Genomic DNA, 21,495 nt, shown 5'->3' with positions numbered 1-21,495 from the left:
GGGGGGTCATTATCTTGTAATGTTGTCATGTATGGATGTGGCCCCCCAAAAAAGTAAAAAAAAAATGAAAACACTGCAAAAATAGGTAACAAAAGCAACCTATTGTGGCAAATGTTTAAAGCAGTGATCGCGACCAATTAAATTAGCCAACCGATTCATCACTCGGGCCCCAGCGCTTTGAGCCTGAATTAAATAAATCCCAAACACTTTAAATGTTAATTCAGAGGCACGCATGCATATTGTATTCTGATTCCATCCACTGTGAGTCACCACACAAGAGCGCACCCATTCTTATTGAATTTATTGGGCAACTCCCTGAACACTCCGTGTTTGTTGCTCCTGCGTCACGCTGCATTTGGACAGGTTGCTGAAGGTCAATGAGAATATAAAGGTCACTGTACATTTGCATAGGTTGGCCGGTGAAACTGAGGCCTCAAGGACTGTTTTGGATTATATCTGATATGGATGTGTTATGTCTCTCTCTCTCAAAAAAAAAAGGTGGCCCACGTGAGAATTTATCTCAGCGAGCAAGTTAGAACAAGCTCTCAAACCCAATGTCTATGTCATGCCAATTACTGTACTGTTCTGTTCTTCCTCATGTCTCATTCTCCAACACAGGTTGGGTTCCAAGCACTGCTAAAACCTGCTCAACAAGGAGGACGACAGAGATAGCTTGTTTAGTATTTTATCTGCAGGCGGATCCTATTTGCGGAAGAGGAGGGAGAGGAAAGGACAACTTGCAATGAGAATGAACAGATATTGTGGCACTGGAATTGCCCAAAAAGTTACAAAAGAGGAAGATGCACAAGGAAGTTATGTCTATCCACTGTCTCCGCTTTTGGGCAGAAAATGTTGAAAAGTGGCTATTGTAGCTATTGTACAAGGCAGTAAGTGGAGCTGCAATACAATAATGCACAATCTAAAATGGTAATTGGTCTCAAATATGATTCGACTCAATACAGAACAGGCCTTCCTGCTACGGCGAAATTCGCAGAATCCGATTAGAAAATGTCAACGGGGTGGGTGTGGCATTTAATTATATTTATCATAACACTCTGAGTGCACGGAACATATTTGGGCTTATACGGAAGTTGTTTTTTTTTTTGTACGAAGCAACATTCAAGCGCATTCAAGTGGAATATTACATACAGTATTTGATAGTTTTGAAGTTGCTAAATGTGCAGTCTTTAACCAAACAGGTTTACGACAGGTTGCTGGCTGTTAGCATGGACTGTTAGCTTCGCCGAATGCAAAGTACACTTGTCTGGAATGTTTAAGCGTCGAATAGATCAACAAAACGCATGATAAGATCGCTTAAATACAAACATATAAATCTTTAACTTGGGTGGCTCAATCAGAGCTAGCTCGTTTCGCTCACCTGCCCACAAAATTCTCCAAAACGGAGCTTTTTCCGGCACTCTGTCCTCCAACCACGGCAATTTGCGGAAGGTCCAAATTGCAACTTTGCCCGATGGAGCTGAAAGCGTCCTGGAGCCTGTTGATGAGGGGAATCAGGTCTTCCATGCCCCGGTTCCCCATGTTTTCCCAAACTCGGAGGAGCTCCTCAGCGCAAAAATAAAAATAAAAATCGGAGGCTAACGTTAGCCGCGTCTACTAGCTCGACTCCGTCAGCGATAAAGTGCTCACTGGAATACTGTTTGAAGTCTACTTCAAAGACCTTAGAATTTTACTTCCCCTCAATGTTAAAAAAGATACAGTTCCCAGCATTTGATCCATACAGCCAGTATTCCGCGTTCTTCCGAGGACGTGAGCTTTAACGTTCAAATAAATCGCAGAGTACGGAAAAACTCGAAAAACAAAACTTGCTCGACATGAACGCTATCCGGTCAGCGGGGACTACATCCGATCCACACCGGCACGTTAAGCCCCACCCCGCTATCACCCGCCAACGTGGGATCTCGATTGGCTTATTTTGCTGCCAGTTCCCTATAAGATATTTAAATGGCTATCTCAAACCTCCAGGGCGTTCCACGGGTTCTTCTCGTTTCCAATTGGTCGACCAGTACGCCACTTCAACTCCACCCTTGTTATCGTTGTCACGTGGATCGCACCAACATGGCCGCCACCTGTGCTTGTGTGCAAACTCCACCAAGCACGGATATGTCTTTGAAAAAAGCCCTCGGCATCGCGTCTCCTCTCACTTTACACATCGTGGCGGAGTGTTCGGTGACAAAAGCGAGAGCGTGCGACTTAAAGTTGCCGCACTGTGTCGTTAGCACGCCTGTTTTCATGCCGGTCGGCACTCAGGGGACCATGAAGGGAATAACCACGGATCAATTGGATGCTCTTGGATGTCAGATTTGTCTGGGGAACACGTACCACCTTGGGATGAGGCCGGTACGGAATCGCCACCCAGCATGCAAAGACGTCCATTTGAAAAGTCTTTCTCTACAATCATTGAGCCAGGGCACGTGTTTTACGTTAGATACACTCTCAATGCATACTTGTAAACAAAAAGTAAATGCACAAGCTAATTGTACTGTCTGTCATATAGTGAAAGCGCATTTAACAGCTCTTCCCGTCACTCAGCAGCAGCATAGATAGACAGATGAATATACTTTTTATTGTTTGTACACAAAATCCTTAAGATCGCAGCTGTAGTGAAAATTACTGGCACAATAATTTAATATATTATACCGCAATTGTGGCAGCATTCAAACACGCAGGAGCGAATTGGGGAGTGCAAAACCAAGGATGGCGTGAAGTCGTAGCATATTATTTAGAGGTGCGGACCAATCGAAGAGAAGTGTCCCTGCCACAAGATAATAATTCATACCGATTTATATAGCACTTTTGCAACAAATGTGTCCTGTATCAAGAGCTGAACAAAACAGTTAACATAAAGTAAAGTAATAAACACAACACATAACAAAACATGGACACTGCTGCAATACGAACCACTTTTACCTCATACGCGTTGTTGTTGAAAGCAGTTTGAGATGAAAGTGGAGAGAATCAACCAGTGGATCAGAGACGTCATGGTCAAAATGTGCCTTTGCCGATCGGCTACAAGGCAAGTTTCAAAGTCAACATGAAGCTGTAGCATCCATTGTTGAAAAATGCCCCATTTCACTCTCAGTTCCAAATACTTCTCCTGATCTTCAACTTCATACTTAGACAAATATCGAGGCAAAAAAAAATGCTGTGAAGAGTCAACAACAGGTTCACACGACTAAACAACAAACACAATGTGACAAAACAAAAGACAATAACGAAAAAGCATGGCGCTTGGAAAAAAAGTGATATTAGCTTCAACTAAATATGCCTTTTCCTTTTTTGTTCTGTTTTCACAGGGACCCAATTTGATCGAAAAGGCCAACGGTTTGCATGGATTCATGAACTGGAAAAAGAATCTTTTGACGGTAATGTTTGAATGTGATTTTCCAAGTTCACACTTGCAGTCGTAATACTACCAGTAACATTTTAAAATCCAATTGTATTTTCTTTGAAGGACAGCGGAGGCTTCCAGATGGTGTCTCTCGTTGAACTCTCTGAAGTAACGGAGGAAGGGGTCACATTTAAGTCACCGTATGATGGTGAAACCATCCTCCTAAGTCCGGAAAAGTCTATCGCCATACAGAACAGTCTCGGTCTGTAAATGCCAGCAAGAAATATTCAAAGCCAATTGTGGAGTCGTCCACGGCATTAATGCAATTTTTAAATGTTTTTCACTATCATCTCAAAGTGTCAATCTTCCTAAATTGTCAAGAAAATCACCTTTCAGCATATTATATAACAAATGACAGCATTTTTACTGGGATGAATAAGATTCTTATTCATCCATTCCTATTCATCCAATTGTTAATTCAGGTTCTTAAAGAACTTAAATTAACAAATATTATATTTTACTATGACGACTGCTTTAAAGGACAACCGACACCATTTTTTTTTTGTTTCCTAACTGACATCAGAAAAATGTTTTATAGCATGTAAAATACCCAAAGCACGCAGGCTGATATTTTAGTCAAATGCAAAACACCAATAAAAATGAGTTAAAGTGTCCCAAAACTACTTCAAAATGATCTCAGAGATGCCGAGTTTCAAAAGGGCCCGCCCCCTTGTTCGTGACGTCACGCCAGGACGTCTTGTCTTGCTCTAGAATCAAAACAATGGCTTCAGATTCGGAGAAGATGCTTTCTTGTTACTCATCCAGTTATGAATATGATTCAAATAGTTCTGAAGAGGAAAGCATAAATGTTTGCAATCGATTAAAGAAGTCCTTCCGTCTCATTTTGAGGCGTCTGGACTCCAATATAGCGTGTCTCAGAAAATGCACAAGATGGCGCCCAAGCTCCGTTGGAAATGGGCTGATTTGTCTGCTGGGAATTTGTGTCAACTAGTATCAAATAGTAGACTTGGTGCAACACACAACGATTCACCATCGCATTATTTATGTTTTTTTCCTTCTAATTTCGCCATCAACACAGATAAACATGAAGTTTTCAGACCAAACAAAGTACCCAAAATGCATTGTGTGTCACTTTCTCGGTCAGGGGCGTTCCTGATGGGACGTCACGTCAGGCATCGTCATTAACTCGAAAACAAGACTTCCTGAATATTCAGCGCGAGTCTTAAAACGTTAACTATAGCTATATGCCGTGGAATTTTTATCAAATACGCTCAGTCAAAGTCATTTGAAGTGATTTTACAAATTATGGACACAACTTGTCCTGTGGCGTCGGTTGTCCTTTAATGCTCACATACTGGTCTGTACTGCATCCACTCCGACAGATATTTGACAGCAATGCTACTACTCCTGGCAAGAGCTTGTTTGTTTTTCCTCTCACCTTCCGCTCCACTGCTATAATTTAATTTTCCTTACTACGCTGCTCTTTCTGAGTCAAGGCGGATTGGTCGAGGAGATGGAAGGATCCATTGCATGAGGAAAGGAGGAGGGCGATGAAACATTTCAGTGTTTTTAAACACATGAATTAAGCCAAATGTTATATGAATTAAAACAAATATGAATCAATTTTAATGACAATTTAAAAAATTGTCTACATTTCACTGGTAGCTCTTAAAATGACGATCTATTGACCGGAACTCAAATTAATGTTTGTTTGGTATCTACCTATGCCAATTACACAGAATAATTACATGTCTTTCCCTGAAATGGCACATGGTGTAATTATGATTTTATTTTTGTGACATAGTATGACATTTTTCAAATGTCAAACAAATCTCAGTAAAGTTTGGAAAGCACGGTTGGTGTTTTCAGATTTTTGAACAGCCTCACTGATGTTTGTGACCCTTGCAGGTTCTGACATCATGATGCAACTGGATGACGTGGTGAGCAGCACAGTGACGGGACCCCGCGTGGAGGAAGCTATGCATAGATCCATTCGCTGGCTGGATCGTTGCATCGCTGCCAACAGGAACCCGCACAAGCAGAATCTTTTCGCTATTATTCAGGGCGGGCTGAACGCTAAGCTTCGCAAAACCTGTCTGGATGGTATGTGGTGCTTTTTCTCTTGTTTCTCTTGTCATTTATGAGTGCACATACGTTGAGAAGTGGGAGAACGTGCAATTCGGTGGCCTAGTGGTTAGTATGTCAGCCTCACAATGTTATACTTTTCAATTCCAATCGCAACCCAGCCAAAAATTTGTACATTCAGTTTAAATTTTTCATCAGTATAACCGTGAATTTTAAGTGACCTGTCTCTTTAGCTGCAACCAATTTGCAGCTGGATGGATTCATATCATGCACAGGTGTCAAAGTCAAGGCCTGGGGGCCAGATCTGGCCCGCCACATCATTTTATTCAAGTGCCATGATGCTTGCTAAAGTCTGAACCAAAATGCCAAAATGTCCCATATAAAACACAATAACAGGCATAATTCTTGATTTTGGATTTGAAAACTAGTTATTCGTTCATTTGTTTTGCGCTCTGTAAGAGACGAAATATTCTAATGGTTTCCCCAAATTCACAACAGCCCTTGAGAGGAAACTAACTACAAAGTGGCCCTTGGCAAAAAATGAGTTTGATTCAATTTATCTATGAATCAATTTTATCTACCAACATAAATATCTACCTACTGAAAATGTCAAAATTGTCCTATGTAAACCACAATAACAGTCATTATTTGTTACTTTAAATGTGATAACTAGTTATTCACTAATTTGTTGTGCACTCTATATGTAATATGTGGAGGGAATGAAACATTCAAATGGCTTTTCCACATTCATAACAGCACCCGAGAGGAAAACAACAATAATAATAATACATTTCATTTATAAGCACCTTTCAAAACAATGTGGCTCGCGGCAAAAAATGAGTTTGACATCCTTGATCTAATGTATCCAAGTGGGACAAAATGCATCATGATTTCACAGTATGTGGTGTAAAACTGTGAGATGCAAGCAATTTCCCATCATCTCGTGTCGTCTTCACATTTTCTGTCGGATGTGTTCACTTTGTGTCTTACAGAAATGACCAAACGCGATGTTCCCGGCTTTGCCATCGGGGGCCTAAGCGGAGGGGAAGAAAAAGATGACTTCTGGCGGATGGTGACGCTCAGTACTGACCACCTGCCTCGAGAAAAACCTCGCTACCTCATGGGTGTGGGGTATGCACAGGGAGGCCTTAAACGTCAAGCGTGCTTAGGGGTTAAACTATTTCAAGCACACTTTCGTTGAATTTTTGTAACGCAAACTACCCATGTTTATAGTTAACTCATTCACTGCCATTCACAAATTTATTCGGGAATTGAAAATATCACGTAGAGCGCCATTCCCGAATTTGATCGGGTTTGGTTTTTCTTGGGGTGGGTGCCGATAAAGCGCTGGCCATGGCTTCTTATTTTCCACAAGGGGGCAGTGTTTCCATTTTAGCGCTTTGTTCCAGCTTCAGCTGTTAAAGCGCTATGTAAACCAATATGTATGTATTGCATTGTATTTTGGACAGCCACCCTCATTTCAAGCTCATATAACTCGAGACCCATATAATTTAGGAATTAACTCTTTTTTTCTGATGAAAGAAGTGAATCTAAAGTTTCTAACGCTGTATTGAATGTTCATGTAGTCCTAAATAATAATACGTTTAATTTATAAGCGCCTTTCAGGTAGCTAGCTAGCCAGCTATATAGCTAGCGAGCCAGCCATATAGCTAGCTAGCCAGCTAGTAAATAGCAAATAGATCGCAAATAGCTAGCAAATGATAATAATACTAACAATAATACATTTCATTTATAAGCGCCTTTCAAAACTCTCAAGGACACTTTACAGTCACAGGATACGTTTTTCTGTGGGTGAGCAGCGGCAGCCACACGCGGCAACGTTCACTCAATACGGAAGTAACTCCAATAGATAGAAAGCTCGCTAGCTAATACATAGCTAATACATAGCTAATAGAAAGCTAGATAGAGAGCTACACAGTCATATGGTTAATAGCTAGATAGCTAGTCACATAGATAGCTAATAGATAGAACATAGATAGCTAGCTAGATTGTGATAGTGTTAGGTAACAGCTATCTAGATAGTTAGCTAACAATTATTCATCATATTGCCCCACAACTTGTAAGAGTTGCAAGCAAACTCAATATTCTGTGGGTCCTGGAATTCAAGTGACAATGACAAAAACCCTGGCACTGGAGTAGACACATTTTTGCACATTTGGCAGTGAATGAGTTAAAAACAAAGAAAAAATATTTTACATACTTCACTCTGGACCTTGCAGACTACATTGCCGGTTTAACTGACCTGCAATCTGTCGGCTCAGGTACGCCGTTGATTTGGTGGTGTGTGTCGCTCTGGGTTGTGACATGTTTGACTGCGTCTTTCCCACCCGGACGGCGGTGAGTTCCCTCCTCGATTGTGACCCGACGTTTAAAGAAACAGAATTCAGTCACGCCTGTTGGTCCTCAGAGGTTCGGCTCGGCGCTGGTGCCTTGGGGATCACTGCAGGTCAAACACAAGCAGTATGCCAAGGACTTCAAGCCCATAGACCCCGACTGCCAGTGTCCCACCTGCAAAAGGTTAGCCTGACATTAATGTTGCTAAAGTGTGGAACTAGTTGTAATGTGTATTTACGCTTATATGCAAAAGTATGCTTGTTGTGTTTCAGACATAGCCGGGCGTACCTGCACGCTCTGTTTAAAAGCGACACTGCAGCCATGCATCACATCACCATCCACAACATCGCCTACCAGGTTACTATAGCAACCATGTATCTTTGCCACACATTTACAACCAGACAACACAAAAGGAAATGACGCTGCATAAAGTTGTACGTTTTTGCCAAAAAGACACCCCCCAAAGTCCTAAAATACTTGTTGCCAGACGTCGGCAAGTCTGTCATTTTGCCTCGATTTGGCAAGCGTAGGAGGTAATGAGGACAAAATGAAAACACATGCAGCCCCTAACACGAAACTAAATACCTGACAACAGCTCCTGATGTCACTGACTAGGCTACGCCCCTTAAAGATAACACACACGTGTACGGCGGACGGCGTGTGTGACTTTCGGCTTACTTACACTTCACGAACCCCTTTTATTTCTTCACATTTTCTTCTGTTGTATCATGTGTCACGAATGTTAGCATCTACGCTTATTCTAGTCGATGATGCAACAATGAATCAGCTATACGTTATATTCATTCTGTATTTCCTGTATTATTTGTTATTTCCTGTACATGTTAAGCACTTTGTTGCAGCTCCGGATGTTGTTACAGTCCAATATAATTCAATATTATTGTATTGTATTTAAATATGTTTACACCACAGCGCTATTTTTTTCAATTAACTCATTCACTGCCAGACAATGTGCAAAAAAGTGTCAACTCCAGGGCCAGGTTTTTTGTCATTTTCACTCAAATTGCAGGACCTACCGAATATTGAGTTTTCGGACTACATAAACATTTAATGCAGCGTAAGACTTGGACTCTTAGACTTCTTTCATCAGAATAAAAAGAGTTAATTCCTAAGTTATATGGGTCTGGAGTTATCTGAGCTTGAAATGGGGGCGGCTGTACAAAATACAATACAATACATATCGATTTATGTCGTGCTTTAACAACAGCTGAAGCTGTAACAAAGCGCTAACATGCATAAAAGGCAAATGCTGTCCCCTCGTGGAAGGGCAAAACATTGCCAAATACCTGACCAGCGCTTTATCGGCACTCCCTGCAAGAAAAACAAAAACCCGCACAAATTCGGGAATGGCGCTCCATGTCACACTTTTCAATTCTCGAATAAATTCAAGAATGGCAGTGAATGAGTTAAAAACAAAAGCAAAAAAAGTGTTGGAATGATCATAAAATAAAGACCAACGACAATCAAATTGTCCCATCATTAATTCTGAGCTCAATAAGATGTTTCAAGTCAAGTCCCTGCGACAGACAGTGCGATATATGACTCAGCCTTCAAATTGTGCAAAGCTACTATCACACCCCTGTGAGGAGTGTCCCCTTGTGACACGTGTCCCACGGCATCATACTCGTGCATCACACGCGCACACACACACACACACACACACACACGCACGCACGCACGCACGCACGCACGCACGCACGCACACACACACACACACACACACACACACACACACACACACACACACACACACACACACACAGACAGACACGCACACACACAAGCTGTCTACTTATACAACACATCGCTATTCAAAAGATCCTATGTAAGACGCGCTAGCTGGGGTGACAAGCCGGTTCGTCCACCAGTCCCACTCCCTTGGATGATTTGAAGGATGGGCCTTTTTAGCACTGTTAGCAAGTTGCACTGACGCTCCTAACTCACCGGTTTGGCCTTGGCGTGGGGGTTGAATTGTATCAAGTGTATCTTCACTCATTCTCTGCCATTCCCAAATTTATTCGGGAATAGAAAAACATGACGTGGAGCGCTATTCCCGAATTTGTTACGGTTTTCTTTTGTGTTGCAGATAAAGCACTGGTCAGACCTCTGACAATGTTTTTCCCTTCCACGGGGGGTATCTGCCTTTTGACCATGTTAGCGCTGTGTTACAGCTTTAGCTGTAGTTAAAGCGCTATATAAATCGATATGTGCGTGTTGTATTTTGTACAATCGCCCCCTTTTCAAGCTCAGACAACTCCAGACCTATGTAACTTAGAAATTAACTCTTATTTTCTGATGAAAGAAGAGTCTAAGGCAGGGTTGTCAAAGTCATTTTTTGCCGCGGGCCACTTTGTGGTTATGGTTTCCTCTCGAGGGCCGTTATGAATTTGGGGAAGCCATTAGAATGTTTAATCCCCTCCACATATTACATATAGAGCGCACAACAAATGAATAAATAACTAGTTTTCAAATCTGAAGTTAATAATGACTGTTATTGTGGTTTACATCCAAAAATATGAAATTTTGGTTAGGATTTTAGCAAGCATCATGGAATTTCACAAGTTTGATTTGCTTTTGCAAAATGATGTGGTGGGCCGGATTTGGCCCCCGGGCCTTGACTTTGACACCTGTGGTCTAAGGTTTCTAACGCTGAATTGAATGTTTATGTAGTCCTAAAACTCAATATTCTGTGGGTCCTGCAATTTGAGTGAAAATGACTAAAACCCTGGCACTGGAGTGGACACATTTTTGCACATCGTCTGGCATTGAACGAGTTAAAGTTGTTTTGAATCAAGAACAAAACGAAAAATTTGAAGCTGTATTGAAGAGCTATTATTCCACCGCTTCTGCCTATGTATCGATACTTGACGCAGGTACAAAAGTGATTGCAGCTGAATAGTCCAATCGTAATTACATTTTTTCACAATGTTGCAGTTGTGATTCAATATAATTTTGTTGTCAAGGTCCTCTTCTTTTTTATTTATTTATTTTTAAACGAACACAGTAAATTATTTATCTGTACTGCAATCAACAACATGAAATATTTTATTCATGTTTTAGTCTAATTGGGTTAGATAAGGCTGACATTAAAATAAAGGGAAATAAAACAGGAATTCATATGAGAGACAACTTATCCCGACTTCAATTAGTTATTCACTTAGAAATAAATCTGTAAATTGATCATTAAACAATTTAGTCTCGTTTCATCAGGGGAAAAAAAGAGTTAAGTCCTAAATTATATGGGTCTGGAGTTATATGAGCTTGACATGAGGGCGGTTGTCCAAAATATAATACAGTACATACATATTGGTCTATATAAGGCTTTGACAACAGCTGAAGCTGGAACAAAGCGCTAACATGGAAAAATTTTGCTGGTAGCTCTGGCCCTATATATTTAAATACCAGCAAAATATTTGTTCGCTGACGAAGCCTATTAGATGAGAAGCGAAACGTCTGACACCTTCAAAGAAGTACAGATGACGGCTGAAGAAACCTTTTCATCAATGGACCACTCCTGTATGACTGATAGCTTACACAGACGTATTCTCCTACATTGTCTAGTTAAATTCAATGAATCGTTTATCGCTTGTATCAATGTTAGGATTTGAACATCGCCTACCCACAATTTTAAATATGCCTCTCCATGACGGCCTAGGGGGGAGGTCTGCGTCACATTCAAATCAGCGGCAGTCATGACAGCATTTCTGAAATACGTTGAATGTTAATATTTTCTGTGCATTTTTTTTCTCCTCCCTGCAGCTCAACCTGATGAGTTCCGTGAGGCAAAGTATCGTGCAAGGCCGTTTCCCGGACTTTATATGTGCTTTCATGCGCCGTATGTTCCCGTCCAGTGAGCAGTACCCCGGCTGGGCTGTGGATGCTCTGGCCTCTGTCAACATCACCTTGGACTAGCATTTTTTTTTAACACGCAGAAGATAGATCACAGATTTTCTACCTTTTTTTGATTGTTTTGTATTTGTTGTTCCCATTTGCATTATCTTGTTGCGTGGGCGTTTGGGAAGTCTGGGTGGGTTTAAATCAACAGGATGGAGGTTTTATTATGTGGCGCGGCAAACAACCTGCAGCCTGAGCAAATTGTCCTCGAAGTAGACATTATGATAATATGCCACCGGATGAGGTTTAAATGAGGTTTGGAAAGGGGAGGGAAAAAAACTAACTGTGTCTCACACAATGCGCATTATTTTGTCTTTTTTTTGGGGTCGGGGGGTGCTGTCGCCATGGTTACGTGTCGAGGCCCACCCACTTGAAAGGAGATTTTTTTTCGTCTTGCCTGTTATGCTCTTTGCAACGAAGAGTGTGTTGAAAAACAGGCGTGTCGTTCGTTCGTCACTGCAAGCGCTAATGTGATTGATGAGTGCGGGCATCTTGGTGTCTTATACATCACAAGATGAGCCAAGTGCTTGCTTATTTTTACGGCCAGCAGAGGGCAAAATCTCAGCACTGACTGGGAATGTGCAAACAAGTAACCTTTAGGCTCACTAGCGATTGGTCACACCACTAAGGTGACAAACTGCACTCACTAATGGATGTCTAATTGTGATTTTTGAACTACAGCTGTGCGCTTAGTCTTCTCAACACCAATTTGCATCGGTCCTTTTAAGCGAGGGAGTTATATGAGATTGAAATGAGGGTGGCTGTCCAAAATACAATGCAAATACATACTTATTGATTTATATTGCGCTTTAACAACAGCTAAAGCTGAGAATGCAATGTGTAAATCACAAAAAAAGACACAAATTCAGAAAAAAAATGAAATTAAGGTCCATCTCAGACGTATTAAGTAATTTGCTGCCATTCCCGAATTTATTCGGGAATTGAAAAGTGTGACGTGGAGCGCCATTCCCGAATTTGTTCTTTTTTTTTCTTGCTGGGGGTGCCGATAAAGCGCTGGTTAGATTTCTGGCAATGTTTTTCCTTTCCACTAGGGGGCAGCATTTGCCTTTTGACCATGTTAGCGCTTTGTTACAGCTTTAGCTGTAGTTAAAGCGCTATATCAATCAATATGCATGTACTATTTTATTGTATATTGTACTGTCGCCCCCATTTCAAGCTCAGATAACTCCAGACCCATATAATTTAGGAATTAACTCTTTGTCTGATGAAAGAAGAGAGTTTAAGGTTTATTACGCTGTATTGAATGTTTATGTAGTCCTAAAATTCAATATACTGTGGGTCCTGCAATTTGAGTGAAAATGACAAAAACCCTGGCACTGGAGTGGACATATTTTTGCACATCATGAGTGACTGAGTTTAAAAGGGCTCTTCATACATTTGAGCATTTAGTGAATATGGTGACTTCATTCTCAAGGGGATTGAATTAACCAGATGGACTGTCCAGCTTGAAAGGTAGAAGATTGCCCCTCATCCCTGGGCCAAATTGGATATCAAGGATGTTGACTAAATGCTCCAACGGTTTTTCATACTAATATTCAAATGTGGCCCGGTATATCGGCACCAAATTTTGAATAATCTCACGGCAAGTGAATCAGTTCATCGCTCTATTCCCGAATACAAAATGATTAAATAAACAATTTTTTAAACCACTTCCCAAATATTCTCATATTCTCTCCTCTGCATATATGCGATTAATTAATCGCATGATTATATTTACAGCACGCATGATAGCTGTTTATTTTGGCATTTTTGCATGGTGCGAAAGAGGAAGGTGGCTGGTGGTGAGGCTTAGTTACCGTACAGAATCATGTTTCAGCCCCCCCATGTAAAAGTGTTTATCCACCGAAGGCTTGAACGTTAATTGGACGCCTTGTCATGTATTGGGGTGGGGATATGGGTGAGTTGGGAGGAGGAGGGGGTTAGAGATGCAAACATGCTAATTAAAAACCAGTGGAGAACTTTCAAGTGCATCGACAACTCAGTGGAAGCCAGCTGTGATAGACAGTTGAAGGGATTTGCGAGACTGCTCATTGCGTTATTCGGGACGCTCTTATTTTCTTAATGAGGCAAAGGTGTTGATTGAGGATCAAGATGAATTGGTGTTAACGACTTAATTTGCTTTAAAAACACCTAACCACAATATTTGGTAAACCTGCACACACTTAATAAGCTCCAATACAATGACATCTGCCTCACGTAAAGATAATTGTTCCCGTGAGTTGGTGCTAATGTTGCGATTATTTTGTTTAAAGGAAAAACGACGTCACTTTTTTGTTTACTAACTGACATCAGAAAAACGTTTTATAGCATCTAAAATACCCAAAACATGCAGTATGATATTTTTATTCAAATGCAAAACACCAATAAAAATGACAAAGTGTCCAAAATCTGCAAAAAACTGAGCTGCGAATTGAGCATTTTCAGAAAGTCCCGCCCCCAGTTTGTGACATCACGCCAAGACGTCTTGCATTGCTGGAGAATCAAAACAATGGCTTCAGATTCGGAGAGTATGCTTTCTTGTTACACATCCAGTTATGAATATGATTCAAATAGTTCTGAAGAAGAAAGCATACATGTTTGCAATCGATTAAATAATTTATTCCGTGTCATTTTGAGGCATCAGGGGTGAGAAATGTCACACCCAAGGCAGGCAGAAAATGGCGACAAAGCCGTGTAGGGAATTAGTCAGCCCGATTCCACAGGCTGATAAATTCCTTCCATGGAACTTGGTCGCCCTCTTCTGGCAGCTTTTTGGTGCAACACGAGGTTTTCACACCAAACAAGTACAGCAAAATACATTGACGTGATGGAAGGACTGCTACAATGTGTCTTTTTTTTTTTCGGTCAGGGGCGTTCCTTCAGTGACGTCACGTATGGACTCGTCACCAACTCAAAAACAAGACTTCCTGAATATTCAGCGCGAGTCTTAAAAATGTAAAATATAGCTATATGCGGTGGAATCTTTGTAAAATACGCTCAGTAGAAGTCATTTGAAGCCATTTTACAAATTATGGACACAACTTCTCCGGAGACGTCGGTTGTCCTTTAAGCCTACATCTTATATTTACAACAGCGCCCCACCCACATATTTCTTTTTTTATGTCCACCAAATTATGATTGTTTTAATAAACATAACAAAAGATGTCTTCTTTTTATTGTAAATCACAAATTTCTTAATTAAGGCGGATTTTGTTGGATTTCAATTGCTTGCGTACTTAACTCATTCACTGCCATTCCTGAATTTATTCGGGAATTGAAAAGCATGACGTGAAGCGCCATTCCCAAATTTATTTGGGTTTTGTTATTTTCTCGCGAGGGGGAGTGCGTTTCAAGTTTCGGTCCGACCTCTGGCAATGTTTTCCCTCCCACAATGGGAGCTGCTTTTATCTTTTATACAGCCACCCAAACTTTTAATGCAGATAACTGCACAAGCAAGTAAGCTCAAAATAAATTATTTTTTTCATGATGAAAGAAGAGAGTAAGGTTTCTTACACTGCATTAAATGTTTATTAAGTCCTAAAACTCAATATTCTGTGGCTCCTGGAATTCGAGTGACAATGACAAAAACCCTGGCACAGGAGTAGACATATTTTTGCACGTCGTATGGCAGTGAATGAGTTAATTTCATCAGGAAAAAAAGTTAATGTTAGGGTAATTCGCCATACAAACATCTCTAAACATCGCTCTGTAATCTTTGTTTACATTTTGAACTTCCTCGTATGTCATATCCTGCCTTCCTTTACACGATGTCGCACTTTTAGTACGTCACATCCTGTCGCGTCATTGCTATGCACGGCATAAATACTCCTGCAGCCCGTTCCTCTCTCTCTCTCTCGCCATGCGCTCCCTCCTCCGCGACACTACAATGCCCGTGCTCTCCAAATTAAATTAACTTTCTGTTCAAGTCCTGGCTCCCTGATGATTTAACCATCGATCACCATCAACACCCGTCAAAGCAATGAACCAAGGGCGAACGATAAAAAATAACCCAACAGTTAATTTCTAAATTATAACGGTCCGGTGTTATATGAGTTTGAAATGAGGGTGGCTGTCCAAAATACAATGCAATACATACATAGTGGTTTATATAGTGCATAAACAACAACTGAAGCTAACATGGAAAAACAGGAAATGCTGTTACCTTGTGGAAGGGAAAAAACATTGCCAAAGGTCTGGCCAGTGCTAATTCGGGTATGGCGCTATATGTCATATTTTCAATTCCCGAATAAATTTGTGAATGGTAGTGAATGAGTTAATGTTTCAAATCACTGCAACATGATTGCGACCATCCCAATTGGTCATCATGATGGAAAATTGCCCTATATTTTGATTGCTAAAATAGTTTAGTTAATACATATGCTCTTTACTGACCAGCATTGCTGATTCTGAAGGCTACAGGCAGATTACATTTATCCAACAACACACAGATAAAGAAATCTGTGAATGGCAGTGAATGAGTTAATGTATTTATTTATGTATCTGTTCATTTATTTCTGTATTTGTTCATCTACTTCTTTATTTATGTTTATTTATTTCTTGTATTTATTTATTTATTCATTTGTTTATTTATCAACTCTGTACCCAGACTTTGTGGTCCACTATGTAGAGTGTGCAGGCGTTCCTAATATTGTGACCTGGATGATCGCGTACTACACATAAGCACACGCACCCAAGTGGTGCCATCACTAATCCCCAGTGGCTGGTCACACACTTGCAGCGAGCGCGTCCATGCATGTGGAGCTCAGGCGGGGAAGGATGCTGCGGAGGAGCGACGCAAGCAACCAGTTGCTCTCCAGCTGCCAAAGTGGATCCTCATCCACAACCTGTTGCCTCTGCGCGGGGGCAAGTCCATCCCAATTGTAATTAGGGGGGGGGGGGGTCGCAAAGCACCATGGCGCCGATAGGGCTGCGATTATAAGGACGAGGAGGAAGAGGGTTTTTGGGGTGGTGGATCACCTCCTCCGTACGGAGGTTTTTTACGGTGATCTGCGCGCGTGCAGCGTCTCCGGTGTAGCTCTGAGGAGGAGGAAGAATGGTCGAACTGGAGAAGGAGGTGCTCCCCTTGCCTCCGCGGTATCGGTTCCGAGACTTGTTGCTCGGGGACTGGCAGACCGATGACAGGTAAGCCGATGGGGTTGCTCTTGTTTACGCACGCACGGCGCAGTGCACTTTTTTGGCGCAAAAAAAGGGGGGGGGGGGGGCTATAAAAGTGGGAGCATCATCTACACACACTTTGTGTTTTTTGGGAGGTTTGATTGCAGCTTGTGTCTCCTGCTCTGGGGTGATTTTGCAACAGGTCCGTTTGTTGATGCGTGGTTAGGAGAGAGGCTCATGTGACCTCGCCAAAGGCAATATAAAAAGAGGACTACTTTTTTTTGCACACCAAAATCAATTTCTCAAACCCAGTAGGTTTGGAATCTGGCATTGAAGACGAATGCATTGCGTGCACCTTCACCCTTCTTCCTGTCTCCTGCTGCTATAATAGCTGAGATTCATAGTGGACCATCTGCCACCTGGACAGGCAATTTCAAGTGGCTGCTCCCAGTAACTGGCAATTAACCTTTGCTTACACTCCATTTGCAGGCCAGCGGATTTGACGTGCTATATGATAAGCAGCGCTTAAATATGGATATTTCATTAGGACATCTCATGGAAGAAAAAAAAAACCTCAACCTGCATTCGACATGCAGACTGAAGATCCCTTGCGAGCTTGCGAGAGCTCGAGAGACCGTTTTGAACTACAAAGTTGGCATGGAATGACACCTGACCTGGCTACACAAATATTTCAAAAGGATTGCTAAATAAATGACAAAAGGTAATGTCCCATTTGAACCCTTTAGCACCAGCTTGAGTTACAACCACGCATAAACATCAGCTATACTGCCACCTGTTAATGTCACCGCGCACTGATAACACGACCAGTGAGAGACAACCGGACGCTTATGACATCACGTTTTCCAGCAACTGTTTTGGAAAAGCAAAGTCAACCGTAGCAGGCATAAGGAATTTATTGTAAGGAGACAATCTATCTGCCTGTCCACATGGCTCCCTTCCTACAGTACAAAATACTGTACCTAATACACTGACAGTACCAATCTACCTACCAATCCAGCCATCTCCATACCTCCCAAACTATGTACAGTACAAATATCCTGTACAATTTATCAATCTGTCTACTTTTGTGTATATCTACCTACGCAACTGCCAATCAATTCATGTACGTATGTCTACAAATCTATCTAATCTATCCAACTACCTATGTACTGTACCTACCTACCTTTTCTATCAATCTACCTACCGACTTCATCAACATACAGTGGTATCTCTACTGATGAAATGAACTGGTTCTGGAAGAAAAGTCTTAACTTGAAAAGTTTCATGGGAAGATACGTTCATAATAGAGCACAGGTGTCAAAGTCAAGGCCCGGGGGCCAAATCTGGCCCGCCACACCATTTTATTCGGCCCGCAATAGCAAATCAAGCATGTCAAGTGCCATGATGCTTGTTAAAGTTTGAATCAAAGTTTCAAATTGTCCCATATAAAACCCAATAACAGGCATAATTCTTGACTTTTATTTTGAAAATTAGTTATTCATTCATTTGTTGTGCGTTCTGTATGTAATATGTGAAAGAGATGAAATATTCTAATGGTTTCCCCAAATTCATAACAGCCCTCGAGAGGAAAATGTAACTACAAAGTGGCCCTTGGCAAAAAATGAGTTTGATTCTATTAAATAGATTCAATTTACCTACAAATGAATTTTATCTACCGACATAAATATCTACCTATTGACGTTATCAGCATACCTACCAATCAACCGACCTATCTACCTACTTCATCAACATACTACTTATGAAGTTAACCGGTTTTAAAAGAAATTTATTAACTTGAAAAATTAGAAAATAGAGACAATTTCATGTGAAGATACGTTCGTAATAGAAGCATTACTGAATCTATTTCATCTACCAATCTAGATATTTACAGACTGAACTCATCAGCATACTTACCAATCAACCGACCAACCGACCTCATCTGCCAACTGACATATTTACCTACCAATTGCATCTACATATTCACCAATATACCTACCGACTAATATACCTCCCGTTTACTGACCTTCCAGCCAACCAAACATACATCCTACTTATTTTGCACCCATTGCAGGATTGCTGTGTGAGGTTTTTATGTGTTTTTGACACTTTGTATGCGGACATCTGTTGCCAACTTGCTCTTACAACATGGTGGAAATGTTAACAAAATTTGTTATGTATCAGATTGTGTGGCTGTAGTCAAAAGCATTATAACTTACCTCATGGCACAAACCGGTGGGGTCAATTTGAGGAGAGGTGTTTATTCATTTAAGTCATTGCATCGACCAGCGTGCAGGTTTAGAGGACATTTCACCATGACGTCATCCGTACTTCCGGTTTGCAAAAGCAGACACTACGACTGCGGGAAGAGGAGAAATGGCTTGAGTGATGATTTTAACCTTCCTCGAATAACTGTGATGTGTCAGTCAAAAAGATGTTACGCAAGGTATCTTGCTTCAAAAGGAAATAAAATGCTGGCCTTCGTTTATATGACAAGATGTAGACCGATTCAAAACTCGATGTGGTTGGAAATGGACAAACTTGAGAGATTTAACTCATTCACTGCCATTCACGAATTTCTTCAGGAATCGAAAATATTACGTAGAGCGGGTTCGTGTTTTGATTTTTTTTCATGCTTGGGTGCCGATAAAGCGCTGGCCATGGCCTCTGGTAATGTTTTTCTTTTCTACAAGGGGGCAGTATTTCCCTACTTTTCCACGTTAGCGCTTTGTTCCAGCTTCAGCTGTTGTCAAAGCAATATATAAACCAATATCTATGTATTGCATTGTGTTTTGGACAGTCACCCTCATTTCAAGCTCATATAACTCCAAACCCATATAATTTATGAATTAACTCTTTTTTTCTGATGAAAGAAGAGAGTCTAAGATTTCTTACGCTGAATTGAATGTTTATGAAGTCCTAAAACTCAATATTCTGTGGGTCCTGGAATTCAAGTGACAATGACAAAAACCCTGGCACTGGAGTGGGCATATTTTTGCATGTCTGGCGCTAAATGAGTTAATTGGCTTTTGTTGCTCTGATTAATAGCAAAGATGAGCTTTTTTTTCAGAACAAAATGGGTGCCGCACTATAATTTTATAGATGATTAGTCAATATGTTTTGACTCAAACACAGCCCAGCTGAATATTTTGTGTACATACCTGTGAGATAAAGTCTTTCTGAATCCTGATGATCGAGATTTGATTCCTCGTCTTCCCATTAGAAGCCTCAACGCATCCTTGCAATCTTCTCTGTACAACTATTTAAAGACAGCCACTTGATATACTGTATTGCCCCTCCTCACTCATCAGATCCACTGGATAATTTCTTCTTCTAAGGATATCGTAGTGGCACAACGCCAAACACATCATTTCAGTTGAGGTCAGCACCAGTCAATCACTTTTGTGCCATAGGCGACATCTTTAAAGAAGCTTTTCTCAAGCTCACTTAGCTCCTGTTGGTAGTCTTCAAGAGGCTTGTAATTTGTTTGCAAACTGGTGGCGGATGACTGAACTTTCTTGTGGAGTGCCGAAACGTGAAAATGGCCTTGTCAACTGATTACACAAACGCACAAGGGGGGGGGGGGGGGGGTTGCTGGGCAGTTAGTGCAACCGCAACTTTTGAAACATTTCTCCGGGGAATGTAAACAAAAAGGTGGGTATGAGATTGCTTTGTGTGTTGGTTTCGGATTTTGCCGCAATACCCTGCAAACAAAACAAAAGCAAGGGAATAGGGACAACCTCTTAAAAGATGACAGCCCGTGTTTGCTCATTGATGATCACAGATGGATTTGCAAAGCAAAGTTCAAACTCAGCTTTGTATTATTGATTCCACTGTATTATTTTCTAGCAATGTGAATGACACTGCAAATATGATGGACGTGTCTTGTTGGTGCTGTGTTTTTTTTTTTTGTTTTTTTTACCAAAAAAGGTCACATTTCCGTGATAATTTCAAAAGGGTGTCGAGCATTTGGGACATAAAATTCAATGACAACAAGACAACGTACCTGAATGCAGAGCTCCATCAAGGCTTTTAAAGATTTGTCATCTGCAAATTAAAAAAAAAAGCACAACGTAACACCAGAGTGTTGGACTTTGAACGTAAAAATGGATCTGATGGCATTTAACTCATTCCCTACGAGACATGTGCAAAAATGTGTGCATTCCAATGCCAGGGTTTTTGTCATTGTCATTTGAATTCCGCGACCCACAGATTATTGAGTTTTAGGACTACATTCAGCACAGCGTTAGAAACCTTAGACTCTTCTTTCATCAGAAAAAAAGAGTTGATTCCTAAATTTTATGGGTCTGGAGTTATATGAACTTGAAATGAGGGTGGCTGTCCAAAATGCAATGCAACACATACATATTGGTTTATATTACGCATTAACGACAGCTGAAGCTGGAATAAAGCGCTAACATGGAAAAAGGAGAACATGGAAATGAAAAAAAACATTGCCAGACACCATGGCCAGTGCTTTATCCGCACTGAAGGATCCAACGTCATGTGGCTGGGGGAGAAAAAAAAATAAAGATGGTAAAATGCTGATCTCCATGTAAGGGGATAATTAGCCACAATAAAACGGCGAGATTAGAAAACGGGGATTGATAGTGACACAGGGTTTAATTACTGGCAGATCACACAACGCTTGGCTGCCATGC

General features: G+C 41.0%; 3 protein-coding genes and 1 long non-coding RNA gene across 10 annotated transcripts in view; 2 read left to right on the top strand and 2 right to left on the bottom strand.

Moving 5' to 3' along the window:
* The window catches only part of dnm2a (dynamin 2a), a 28,748-nt gene extending 26,885 nt beyond the window's left edge, over window positions 1-1,863 (bottom strand). For all 3 annotated transcript variants that reach the window (XM_089018746.1, XM_089018745.1, XM_089018747.1), the window contains exon 1: window positions 1,379-1,863. In XM_089018746.1, coding sequence (XP_088874872.1) covers window positions 1,379-1,539 — 161 coding nt within the window. In that variant the 5' untranslated portion in view covers window positions 1,540-1,863. The remainder of the gene's footprint in view (window positions 1-1,378) is intronic.
* Window positions 1,864-2,075: 212 nt separating this feature from the next.
* On the top strand, window positions 2,076-14,918 carry qtrt1 (queuine tRNA-ribosyltransferase 1). Of its 3 annotated transcripts, none has more exons than XR_016118057.1 (9): window positions 2,076-2,358; window positions 3,315-3,383; window positions 3,473-3,611; window positions 5,279-5,473; window positions 6,448-6,586; window positions 7,738-7,813; window positions 7,884-7,993; window positions 8,064-8,167; window positions 11,588-11,606. XR_016118057.1 is itself a non-coding variant. In XM_089018742.1 (9 exons), the coding sequence occupies exons 1-9, from the start codon at window positions 2,077-2,079 to the stop codon at window positions 11,738-11,740; spliced, it is 1,248 nt and encodes a 415-aa protein (XP_088874868.1). In that variant the 5' UTR covers window position 2,076; the 3' UTR covers window positions 11,741-14,918. The 3 variants fall into 3 exon arrangements, 2 of the variants coding, with proteins under 2 accessions (XP_088874868.1, XP_088874869.1); XM_089018742.1 differs by having other exon boundaries at window positions 8,083-8,167; window positions 11,588-14,918; XM_089018743.1 differs by lacking the exon at window positions 8,064-8,167 and having other exon boundaries at window positions 11,588-11,729.
* LOC148885483 (uncharacterized) lies at window positions 7,846-20,359 on the bottom strand. Its single transcript, XR_016118058.1, has 3 exons — window positions 19,996-20,359; window positions 19,054-19,193; window positions 7,846-7,984 (listed from the first exon to the last, which is right to left on the bottom strand). It is a non-coding gene; the product is annotated as an uncharacterized LOC148885483 (long non-coding RNA).
* The window catches only part of kcnt2b (potassium sodium-activated channel subfamily T member 2b), a 43,631-nt gene continuing 38,621 nt past the window's right edge, over window positions 16,486-21,495 (top strand). For all 3 annotated transcript variants that reach the window (XM_089018737.1, XM_089018738.1, XM_089018736.1), the window contains exon 1: window positions 16,486-16,864. In XM_089018737.1, the coding sequence (XP_088874863.1) occupies window positions 16,776-16,864 (89 nt within the window). In that variant the 5' untranslated portion in view covers window positions 16,486-16,775. The remainder of the gene's footprint in view (window positions 16,865-21,495) is intronic.

The sequence above is a fragment of the Hippocampus bargibanti genome, linkage group LG17 (assembly GCF_051943395.1).
Source record: "Hippocampus bargibanti isolate YZ-2025 linkage group LG17, ASM5194339v1, whole genome shotgun sequence".
In the NCBI taxonomy this organism is placed as follows: domain Eukaryota; kingdom Metazoa; phylum Chordata; class Actinopteri; order Syngnathiformes; family Syngnathidae; genus Hippocampus; species Hippocampus bargibanti.
Note: the sequence above shows the minus strand (reverse complement) of the source record. Positions and strands in the feature narration are given on the sequence as shown.

Bases quoted from the DNA above. Each gene is read 5' to 3' on its own strand.
- qtrt1 (XM_089018742.1), top strand. From the start codon at position 2,077: ATGGCCGCCACCTGTGCTTGTGTGCAAACTCCACCAAGCACGGATATG. The intron at 6,587-7,737 runs GTATGCACAGGG...CTGTCGGCTCAG, and splicing joins CGCTACCTCATGGGTGTGGG to GTACGCCGTTGATTTGGTGG. The intron at 7,814-7,883 runs GTGAGTTCCCTC...GTTGGTCCTCAG, and splicing joins TCTTTCCCACCCGGACGGCG to AGGTTCGGCTCGGCGCTGGT.